General features: G+C 40.0%; 2 protein-coding genes across 2 annotated transcripts; both read left to right on the plus strand.

Annotated features, from left to right (window-relative positions):
• The first annotated feature begins 2,882 nt into the window (after window positions 1-2,882).
• LOC102202041 (gap junction delta-3 protein-like) lies at window positions 2,883-3,731 on the plus strand. Its single transcript, XM_005721948.1, has one exon. The coding sequence runs from the start codon at window positions 2,883-2,885 to the stop codon at window positions 3,729-3,731; it is 849 nt and encodes a 282-aa protein (XP_005722005.1).
• A 3,953-nt stretch (window positions 3,732-7,684) lies between these two features.
• LOC102192532 (gap junction delta-3 protein-like) lies at window positions 7,685-9,626 on the plus strand. The gene is made up of 2 exons (XM_005721627.1): window positions 7,685-7,723; window positions 8,160-9,626. The coding sequence occupies exon 2, from the start codon at window positions 8,373-8,375 to the stop codon at window positions 9,222-9,224; it is 852 nt and encodes a 283-aa protein (XP_005721684.1). The 5' UTR covers window positions 7,685-7,723; window positions 8,160-8,372; the 3' UTR covers window positions 9,225-9,626.
• Window positions 9,627-11,076: the final 1,450 nt, after the last annotated feature.

An 11,076-nucleotide genomic window follows, 5' to 3' on the forward strand; every position in this document is an offset into this window, starting at 1 on the left:
AATATTATTCTTGTAGTTCCTGGTGAGCCACACTGACTGAATTTTCTCGTACTGGATTTCAATTCTTTCTTATTTTGCAGTATATCTGATGATGGCCATCATTGTTTTGGGCCAGAATTTTGTGGCAATCAACAACCTCAATCAGATTATGACCTCACTAGTGCATTGGTTGCTTTAGGTACCCGTCCATTTAAAGGTAGATTGGAGGTTTATCCAGCTTGGGCGTTAACTGACTTCATATTCCAGTTGCCTGGAATCAAAAATGAAACACTGCATTAGAACACGTAGAAAGTAATAAAACATTAACAGCAGCGTATAATAAATACCGGCTTCTTTATCTTTCAGTTAACAAATTGTAAGAAACAGTTATAGGCTAACACTGTATACACTGTGTATACTGATGCAGGTTTCTCTCCATTTTAGGATTTATAAATACTTGCTGCAGTATTCTCCTGTACTAGGTGTTGCCACTCAGGAGAAGTCAAAATTTCTCAAACTATTGTAGCATATTGTAGCATATCCTCTGTATAATCTGTGAATATCTAAGTTTCTGTACTGACTGATTAAAACGCCTGTAAAAACCAACAATGCTACCCTTCTGTTTCCAACCCAGCTGCAGCAGCAGCAATACAATGCACCAGGTTTCAACACCGGCAAGTGGCAGAAATGGCGGCTAGCGACAGCGGACGTGACTTTGTCGTACGGTATGGTCCTCATGATCCTGTAAAAGTTATTAAAAAGGAGAGGACACATGCTACCTTTTGCCTGGTTAGCCTTGCCAGAGTCTTTGCTTCCTTTGTTACTTAATTCATCCACATGGTTTCTATTACTTTTGTTAACCATTTTTATGAATTAGCTCAGGTTAGCTTAGCATATTTTACAAGCATAACACACAACAACATTTGAAACAAAAGAAACTAATCAGGGATATTTTCTGTTCTTCTGGACACATTACTGACCTTAGAAAAATCAGAAATAATGAGCAAAAGAAACATGCCGATGTTAGCCTGATCAGTCTTGCTAGGATAGCGATCTCATGACACCAACGGAAACAAGGCAGACCTATGGTGTTCATAAAGTTTGTGTGACTGAATGGCAAACAATTTAGTATTTGTCATGTCCTCTGCTGACAGTATGGTTAATTTTAACTTTTGTTGGAAACTAACCATAAATCAGTGTTCTGCACTTGGACAATTCGGCCGCTAAAGCTGCAGATATCTTGCACTACTTACTTCGCCTACCATGTTTTCTCAACTGTGGAAAACCTGCTTAAGAATAACTGTAACAAGAACATTCCTATCACCCTCACTGTGCTGATGCGTGGTGTTGAAGGCATTCACACAGGCAGGACCACAAAGATTCCCAACTGCAAAATATGTGAGACTATTAGTAACATCCACTGTGTGCTCGACAGAGGACCCTCTGCCCATGTTGACGACAGAGAACGGCTTCTCTGGCTCCGGCCATGTTGTTTGATCTGAAGTTCAAAACTATGTTCTTACAGCTTTCAAACGACAGAGACTTACTGAATAAATGGACCAGAAATCTGTGTGACATAAAAAAAATCTGATTCACTGTTTCAAAATAAAGATTCTCATCATATCAAAGAGAAGAAAAAAAACCTCTTGTTTTAGGCTTATTTCCTCTTAGCTTCTCGAAATGTGTTGTGCAATCCGCTTGTTTATGTTAATTGTACAGTAAGTTGGAAGTCGTGTCACGGGTTGATTGTGGGCTGTTTCATGTAACCTGTTAAATATTTTGCTTCTGGGTAATATTCATGTTGTATGTAGAGGGAGGAGCAGCCAACATTCGATGCGCTGGGTGTCATGACGACACAGCACTCAGAAATATCTACATGTAAGTAATGTTTTATTATCAAGGAGTATCTGGAGAATGTTGTGACTGTATTAAGGATGTAATGCAGAGGATGAGAGAGGATTAGCAAGAAGCAAGGGAGGGAAGCTATGAAGAGGATGAAGAGTGGAAACGTCGTTAGTCTAGATGACTTGTGTAGAGAGGGGAATGGAGTTTTAAACAGGTTTGGACACGTGAGAGGACGACTGAGGAACAGAGAAGGTTGATTGTTTTTCCCTGATTGGTTATACCTCAAAAGTAGATTATATATAACTTAAAAGGGTTTTTTTTTTTTCAATTAACTACTACTTAAGTACTCAGTAATTAAGTTCTGATCAAATTTAGACAAATGCCATATCCAGGGTCACAAAAGAAATATTTTTAATCTAACAACTTAAAACCAAAAACCAAAAATCAGTATTGATTCGGGTTCTTGTTGACTAAATTAAGAAACTACATGTATAATTTTTATATTTAACAAAACATGTTATGCTGTGATCAGGAAACATGTTGGTACAACTTTAAAGATATTCTTCCGTCCAGTAAAGGAAACTTTTTTTTAAATACTAATCAAGATTTTGTCTTTCTTAAATAAACAAACACAAAAAGAAAATCTATGCTCAACCTGTTTTGTCTTGGCAGAACAGACATCTCTAAATCATAGGTGAGTAGTTCAACCAGTCAGTATAAGACACATTTTCAAATCCTACATTTGAGACAACACTGCATCGGTAGACTCCACACTATCAGCTTGTTAGTTTCTTACAATTTCTTTGAGCTGATGTGTTAACTAAAGGCAACAGAAATTGAGAATTAGTGTAGGCTTTTAGTTTAAGCCCATAGGACTCAGTCAGCACCTAAGATGCAAATATCCTGAGCCCACTTTTGACCAGATTTGGTTTCACTTTGAGTGAAAGTCATGGATTGGAGATTATGATAACAAGCATTCTGGTTTCATTCTTAAATCAAAGGTGGCGAATCTGAGACGGATCGGAGAACAAACCTCTGGACCTGACAGTGCTGCAGTCATGGGTGAGTGGGGCTTCATCGGTGGATTCTTTGATGCCCTCCAGACAGACTCGCCAATGCTGGGTCGTTTCTGGCTCGTCCTCATGCTGGTGTTTAGGATAGTGATCCTGGAAACCGTGGCCAGTGACATGTTTGAGGACGAGCAGGAGGAATTTACCTGTAACACCCTCCAGCCAGGATGTAAGCAGGTGTGTTACGACGAAGCTTTCCCCATCTCCCAGTACAGATTCTGGGTGTTTCATATAGTCCTCATCGCTACACCTTCTCTGCTTTACCTCATATATGCAACACATCAGCATCACAAGAGAGCCAACCGCTCCTCGTCGAGAAAAAAGACCAGCAGGGAGAACAGAGAAGAAAAAGCTTTAAGGGCACTCTACATTATCACTCTGATCTTCCGCATAATGACAGAAATCGGCTTTTTATTTGTCCAGTGGTATCTCTACGGCTTCAAGGTGGAGGCCCATTTTCCATGTAGTCGTTCTCCCTGCCCCCTAACAGTGGAGTGCTTCACTTCTCGACCTGCAGAGAAAACAATCTTCCTCCTCTTCTACTTTGCTGTAGGGGTAGTATCAGCATTTTCCAGCATTGTGGAGCTTCTCTACAGCTCTAGGAAGTGGTTTTGCTCAAATCAAAAGCACTTAGAACTAGATGACCACTGTGACTGCGAGAACCTCCTCAACCACAAGCCAGAGAAGACAGAGGAGAAACCAGGAGAAAAGACAAGCAGTGTGCAAGTGAAGAAGGAATCAGTGACAAGCACCTCCAGTCGAAAGGCCTCCAACACTGGGAACAGGACCAAGAGTCCAAGAGGAAAATATGTGAGTGGCTCGAGGCTTACAGTGTGAGAGGACTCTGAATCACACATGCTGCTATCACTGCATCCTCTCTTTCTATTATAAATTTGTGACACATTTCTAATTCCTTCGTGCTGTTTCACTTAAAATTGAAATGATGAATAATTTCACAGTTAAGGAATTTTTCCATGGAACATATCACAAGGAAATGCTTAAGATCAGGAAATGAGCAAATGCAACAAAATGATAAGACGAATGCGATGCATTGTTGACTTGTTGACATTGTTCTGGTAAATGATAAAATGCTGTAAACAGTTCAAGGAGGAAACATTTTCTGGATTACACTTGATAAACTTGTTTAACGCTGTTTGTTTGGACCTGTTGCCCTTTTGTAGCTGGACAGAGGCAGGAACTCTAACTCAGTTTTCTGGCTTTGTATCTTCTCTGGCAAGTTAGCTGCTAACAGAGAGATAGCTTATTTTTTAATGAATGACTTCAGACTAGCTTAACACATTTTCCAAAATAACAAATAAAAAACATCTTAAAGAGAAGAAATTAATCAGGAGCACTGCAACTGTACACATAGCTTTACACTTTACAGGAGCAGGAGTGTTTGCTAGTGGTACCCACACCTGTAGTTCAAGTAAAAAAGTGAAATCCATTACACATCTGTGTGAAATAATATTGGGTAAATTTCAGAGGTCGTTTAAGCATATTTATTTGCTTCTGGACACATTCCTGACCTGTAAAATCGGACACATAATATAATAGTGGAATACACTGACTTGAAACACCAAACATGCAGGACTTGAGACACTCAAACCACCTGCACTTAATTAGTATGAAATGTAAAATTTTTTAAATGCATATATAACAAAAATAATTTAATAAAGTAATTACATATTTGTGTGTGTCACACTGACAGGGATTCTGCCAGCCCTTCACCATGCTCAGGTCAGCAGGAACTTTATAAACTACATGTCCGTGAAGGTTCTCAGTCATCCAGGTCATCATAGTCTAAGGAGCTTAGAAAGAAAAGTGCCTGGACTTCTTTTATGTTGCTTGAAGACATTTCACCTCTTATCCGAGAAGCTTCTTCAGTTCTAGGGTCAAATGGTGGAGAGTCCCAGATTTAAGCCCTGTGGGAGTGTCCCCCCAAAGGGACATGGAGCCCCTAATGATCCTCTACCTATCACGTGAGCCAAGGTGTGAAAATGGGTGTAGGTCACAATCATCCAAGATTTTGGGTGAACTCATTGTGGAACCTAGCCCCACCCTATCATGTGATTTCCTGAGGTCAGAAGGCTCAGGATGTGAGTGGGTCTTAAGGCGTCTGGGAAGGGATCTCAAAACTAGATTACCGATGGCAGACAGTTGGTGTCATAAACCACCGCCTCTGTTCAAAGAGGGGCGTTCAACAGTGGACATAGATGGCTTCTTTCAATCCTCTTTCAAACCATCTGTCTTCTCTGTCCAAAATCTTTTGGACAGAGAGGACAAACTCCTTAACGCCCACTCACATCCTGGGCCTTCTGACCTCAGGAAATCACATGATAGGGGCTAGGTTCCACAATGAGTTCACCCGAAATCTCGGCTGACTGTGACCTACACCTGTTTTCACACCTTGGCTCATGTGATTAGGTAGAGGATCATTAGGGGCTCCATGTCCCTTTGGGGGGGGATACTCCCACAGGGCTCAAATCTGGGACTCTCCACCATTTGACTTTAGAACTGAAGAAGCTTCTTGGATGAGAGGTGAAAGGTCTTCAAGCAACTTATAGAAGTCTAGATGCTTTTCTTTTCAAGATTTGCCGGTTTTGTAGGTATATTAAACTGACTTTAATAAATATACACTTATTCATTTGTTGTACTTTTTAGACCATTTTGATGGAGACAGTTATTAACCTCTTTGTGGCAGGCAAGGTAGAACCTACACACAGGACTTGGAGACAGGGGAATAAACTAAAGGAGACAGCTTCATTTGCTGTAACAAGAAACTGTAAAACAAAAAATACAAAATGCAGGCCAGGAGGAAACCAGGAAACTGTAAAACTCGGAACTTGAAACTAGGGATAAACAAAGGAAACACGGAAAATTGGGATGATGTGACAACAAGCAGAGGTAGACTGAGTAGAGTTAGAATTTTGTTCAGGATAACGAGAGGATGGGCAACAGAAGGGAACACAGCTAGAACTAATGCATACTAAAGAGACAGAGAAAGGAACACTGAACAAGACACACACGAGATGAGGTACTGTCAAAATAAAACAGGAAGTGACACACACTGAGTCAAAGACAATGAAATGTGAATTTGGCACTGAGACCACGGTGGACAAGCGTAAACAAACACTGGGACAAGACTGACTAAATACAGAGGCGAGCATGAGGGACACAGGGAAGGAAACCAAGATACAAGAGAACATCACACTGCGCTTTGTGGTCAAGATGACAGAAGAGAAGCTGAGGGAGGCTGAGGCCGCCGGCCTCCATAAAGTCTTCAAGCTTCAGAGCTCCCTCACCTGCAACTCTGTGGTAACGATTGCCACTTATTTGCACACATTCACAGCAGGATGAATAAAGTGCTTTTCTATGAAATCCCAAGAATTTATTTACATATTTACAAACCATGTGAAACGTCAACATTTTTCCATTTGTTTTTCAAGTTCTATTTAGCCATGTGGGCAGCCAGAAAAAGTACGAGTCTGTGCAGGATATCCTCAAAAATTTCTTTGACTTACAGATGAAGTAATTTGTGCTGAGAGGACAGGTTGGCAGGCGTCCTGGGAGCAGAGAGTGCCGAGGTTTAAGTGGTTTTTATGTTTGTTTTTTCTCCATATCCAGTCATAAGTGCATCTTGATATTCACATATGAAAGTACAACTGTAGTGTCCCTGTAGCACAGTCATATAAATTTTGCTACATATGTTTTGCAAATTTTAGTTTGCATACTTTCAACAACATGATAGAAACTGCAGAGTCCTGCACTGGTATGCTGCTGGACTGTGGGAAACCAGGTGCTTAGTCTTGCACGGTTATTAGAGCATATCACAGCACTCAAAAGCATTGTCTGTCATAAATAAGTTATGACGTCAGTAAAATAACAAATTTCAATTTAGATTTTTGTTAAAGTTCACAAAGAAACACATTGCTTATGTGCAGCAGCATTAAAGATGGGCAAGCAGACCGTTCTTCACTTCAAAACTGCTACCAAGAATTATAAATTATGTGTTTTGTTTGATGAATTTTAAGAGAAGATAAAGGTTATGTTACAATACACACAACCTATAGGAAGATGGCTTAGATAATTGGAAAGACTCAGTAAGTTAAAACTAACTAAAATAAAGGGACTCTGTTCTATAATCCACTTGTTAGTGTTTCGCCTTTACCTGTAAATATTTTTTGGCTGGTCATGTTATACCTTTAAAAAACACAATTTTGACTTGCTTACATTAATTATATGGTTTATTTGAAGTTGTGTTGCTATTACTGTGTTACTATTGTTTCCTGTTTCATGTCACTTGCCACATATTTTGCCTCCAAAATCAGAGCTCTGTAGAAATATTTAAATATTTACGTAGGGGGAAACAAGGAATATTTTGTTGTAACTTCAGCAGACAGCACAGCTCGAGTTTCATACCATTAACATGTTTGTTTTAAACCTTAAACTTCTTTTAATAGCTTGTCAATGCAAAACTACTGGAACATTTCTATAGCTAACAAAGCCTGAACTGAAAACCAATGAGCTCTTTTGATTTTGGTGATAGCTGACTAAATGAAGAGGAAAAACATTCCCAATTTTTTTCTTTTTACATGCAGCCTCTCATGCGGTTACCAGGGAAACTGGTGGACCAACTTAAAAGAGATATTTCCTGCCATTTAGGAAATGCTCATCAAGAGTTTGCCTTTCTTGGATAAACACCTTCTGTCTGGGGCTGGATGGACACTGATTAGGACGTAGCAGGAATTTCCTGACAACTGTTGCCGCCCTTTCAATCATAAGTGCCAGCCAGCCTTAGGAACATGGCACTTTGGAGAGAGCTATGGGTGAGTACACTATAAGATCGTGTGGGCATGAGAATTGACCATTTTTTATCTGGTTTATCTGAGCTTATACATGGTAGGAGAATTTTAAGGCTTTTTAAGGGGTGTAGGTCATTCATTTTTCTAGATACTGCAGATTAAATCCTAAATCAAATGTGTGCTCGACCTTTTTTATTGTGGCAGCACATGTGTCTCTGACTGAGCAGTTCAACCAGCCTGTATATGTCAATGAGAGTCAGCCTTTAGTAATCAAAATCATTTACAAATCCTGTATTCTGCAAAACTGCATTATTAAACTCTACAATTTAAGTTTGTCAGCTTCCTAGAAGTTCTTTGAAATATTACGCTAACTGAAAGCAAAAGAAATATAGAGATTTATTGTAGGCTGGTGATATTGTTTGATTCCTTTAGTGATGTCCTTGAATTACTGTCTTTGCAGGAATATGAACTCAATCAACCTAAAGTGCAAAAACTATGAACCCACTTCTTTTAATCACTTTTATTGGGTTTAGTTTCACTGTGAGTCATATATGGGAGATTATAACAAGAATTTTAGTTTAGTGTTTTTAAACAAAGGCAGCGTTTGCTCTGAGACAGACAGGTGAACAAGCCTCCAGACTTAAAAGAAGCCAGACCTGACAGTGCCGCAGTCATGGGTGAGTGGGGCTTCATCGGTGGATTCTTCGATGCCCTCCAGACTGAGTCGCCGATGCTGGGCCGTTTCTGGCTCTTCCTCATGCTGGTGTTTAGGATAGTGATCCTGGGAACTGTGGCCAGTGACATGTTTGAGGACGAGCAGGCGGAATTTATCTGTAACACCCTCCAGCCAGGATGTAAGCAGGTGTGTTATGACTTAGCTTTCCCCATCTCCCAGTACAGATTCTGGGTGTTTCATATAGTCCTCATCGCTACACCTTCTCTGCTTTTCCTCGTGTACGCTACACACCAGCATAAAAAGAGTGCTAATCCCCCCCCATCGAGTAAAAGGTGGAGCAGCGAGAACAGAGAAGAAAAAGCTTTAAGGAGGCTTTACATTATCACTGTGATCTTCCGCTTGGTGGCAGAAATTGTCTTTCTATTTACCCAGTGGTATCTCTACGGCTTTGAGGTAAAAGCCTATTTTGAATGTAGTCGTTCTCCCTGCCCCCTGACAGTGAAGTGCTACACCTCCCGGCCTGCAGAGAAGACAATCTTTCTCTTCTTCTACTTTATTGTAGGGGTGATATCAGCATTTTCCAGCTTTTTTGAGCTTCTCTACAGCTCTCGAAAGTGGTTTTGCTCAAACGACGAGGACAAAATCTACTACTGTGACTGTGAGAACCTCCACAACCTCGAGAAAGAGGAGACACAGGAGAAATCGGGAGGAAAGACGTTGTCAGAGAGCACAGCCAGCAGTGTGAAAGTGAAGAAGGGATCAGTGAGAAGCAGCTCCGGTCGAAAGGTCTATTGCAAGTGCAAGAGTCCAAGAGGAAAATATGTGAGAAGGAAGATGCTTATGGTGTGAGATGACTCTGCAGTAGCACATGCTGCAATCAAAGCATCCTCTATTTTCCATTTTAAACTCACAGCAACATTTCTAATTCCATTTCACTTGAAAGAATTTCCCTTTTTAGGAGTTTTTACACACTTCAAAAAAAATGCATGGAAGCTAACCCATCAAATTTCAGGAAATGAGTAAAGACAGCACAGATGATAAGAAGGACAAGAAGGATGCATGTGAGACATTGTTGACTTGTTCGTTCTGGTGACTGATTAAAGGCTTAAAGGAGAACTTTCTGGAATTCACTTGATAACACTTGTTAAGACTGATTGCATTTTGTGTTTGTGTTGTTCCCACTTTAAAGGACAAATCCGCCCTGAGGCAGCGTGTGAAGATTAATTTATTTAAGCAGATCTGGAAAGTGAAGTAAGGCTTTGTAAAGGGAGGCATCTGTCTCTATCCAATCTGTAATGTTGGAATTATTTCAAGGTAGAGTGACCAAATTCCCAGCAAAGTAAATGTGAAGACAAAGTGAGATGCTGGGAAGTAGTCTGAAATTTTCATGTCTACTTTAAAAATACAAATACACCAAATTCTGCACGTTATCAGATTGTAGGATGTACATGCAAACTCTGTTACTCGGAATATATCGCTGCTTCATTTCATTCAAGGTAGTTTCCATCATATTCACCAAAATCTGCAAAGCTTTTACTCGACTTGAAGCCACTTGTGAGTATATCATTAGGCGCGTTAACCTTCTGACTATCAGAAAAAAACTTCCCTTCTGTTTCAAATGCCAGACTTCAGAAAAGTGCACAGCCAGCAGTACTAGTCAAAATGTGTGTCATTGTCTCAAGATGTAGGGGAGGGGTACAAGGAATAAAGTCGCACATAAAGAGGGACATCTGGTCACCCTGTTTTTCAGGGTTTTTTCACTGTGTTTTTGAGTTTCTGACAGAGATTTAAGAGTTTCTATAACTGTCAGGGGGCTGGGTCTCCATTTTCACTTCTGTTGTATTTTTGAGTTCTTATGTTATATTGAAATAGTGTTAAGTTCTATTATTATTATTAGTTTATCTGAGATGAATTTTAGTTAATATTTCCATACCCCTTGGTTTATATATCATGTTTCCTGTCTAGTCTGTCATGTGTTTCATCTTTATGTGTCCACATTGTAAAGTTTGTGTGTCATGTCTATGTTCTATTATGTTTCCTGTTTTATTTTGAAAGTCTTGTGTTTCCGTGTTCAGCGTGTTTAGTTTTCCTTCCCCTGTGGCATCATGTTTAATTGTGTCAGGTGTGTTTCCCCAGGTGTTTCCACTTCCCTCATTATCCTTCTGTGTATTTTAGTCCTTTGTCTTCCTCTGTTCAGGGTCCGTTCTGTCAGAGTAGCTGGTGTGTTTGTGAAGCAGACCCAAATGCAGACACGGGAGACATGAACTGAGGTTTAAACACAAAGCGAACCTTTATTACAGCTGATACACAAAACAGAAAAAACAAGGCGAGGGGAAACTAAGATTAACTATGAAAACAATGAAAAGAGACAAGAACATATAACTGAACACTGAAGTAATCCAAACATGAGCATGTACATTAACCTGAGCAGTTGACTCTGTGACGGACCCACACTGAACAGAGGACTAAAACACACAGAAGGATAATGAGGGAAGCGGAAACACAGCTGACACAAATGAACATAGAGTCACAGGGGAAGCAAAACTAAACACACTGAACATGGAAACACAAGACTTTCAAAATAAAACAGGAAACATAATTGAATGTAGACATGACACACGAGCTAAAAGTAAAACCTAGCACCAGCACTTTACTTAGCAGATCACAGACTGAGGTTATTCACTCGGCTCATTACTCATTA

This window comes from Pundamilia nyererei, unplaced genomic scaffold, assembly GCF_000239375.1.
Source record: "Pundamilia nyererei isolate P.nyererei 1_Seehausen unplaced genomic scaffold, PunNye1.0 scaffold00005, whole genome shotgun sequence".
Lineage (NCBI taxonomy): Eukaryota > Metazoa > Chordata > Actinopteri > Cichliformes > Cichlidae > Pundamilia > Pundamilia nyererei.

Excerpts from the sequence above, each read along its gene's own strand:
- LOC102202041 (XM_005721948.1), top strand. The coding sequence starts at position 2,883 with ATGGGTGAGTGGGGCTTCATCGGTGGATTCTTTGATGCCCTCCAGACA.
- LOC102192532 (XM_005721627.1), top strand. The coding sequence starts at position 8,373 with ATGGGTGAGTGGGGCTTCATCGGTGGATTCTTCGATGCCCTCCAGACT.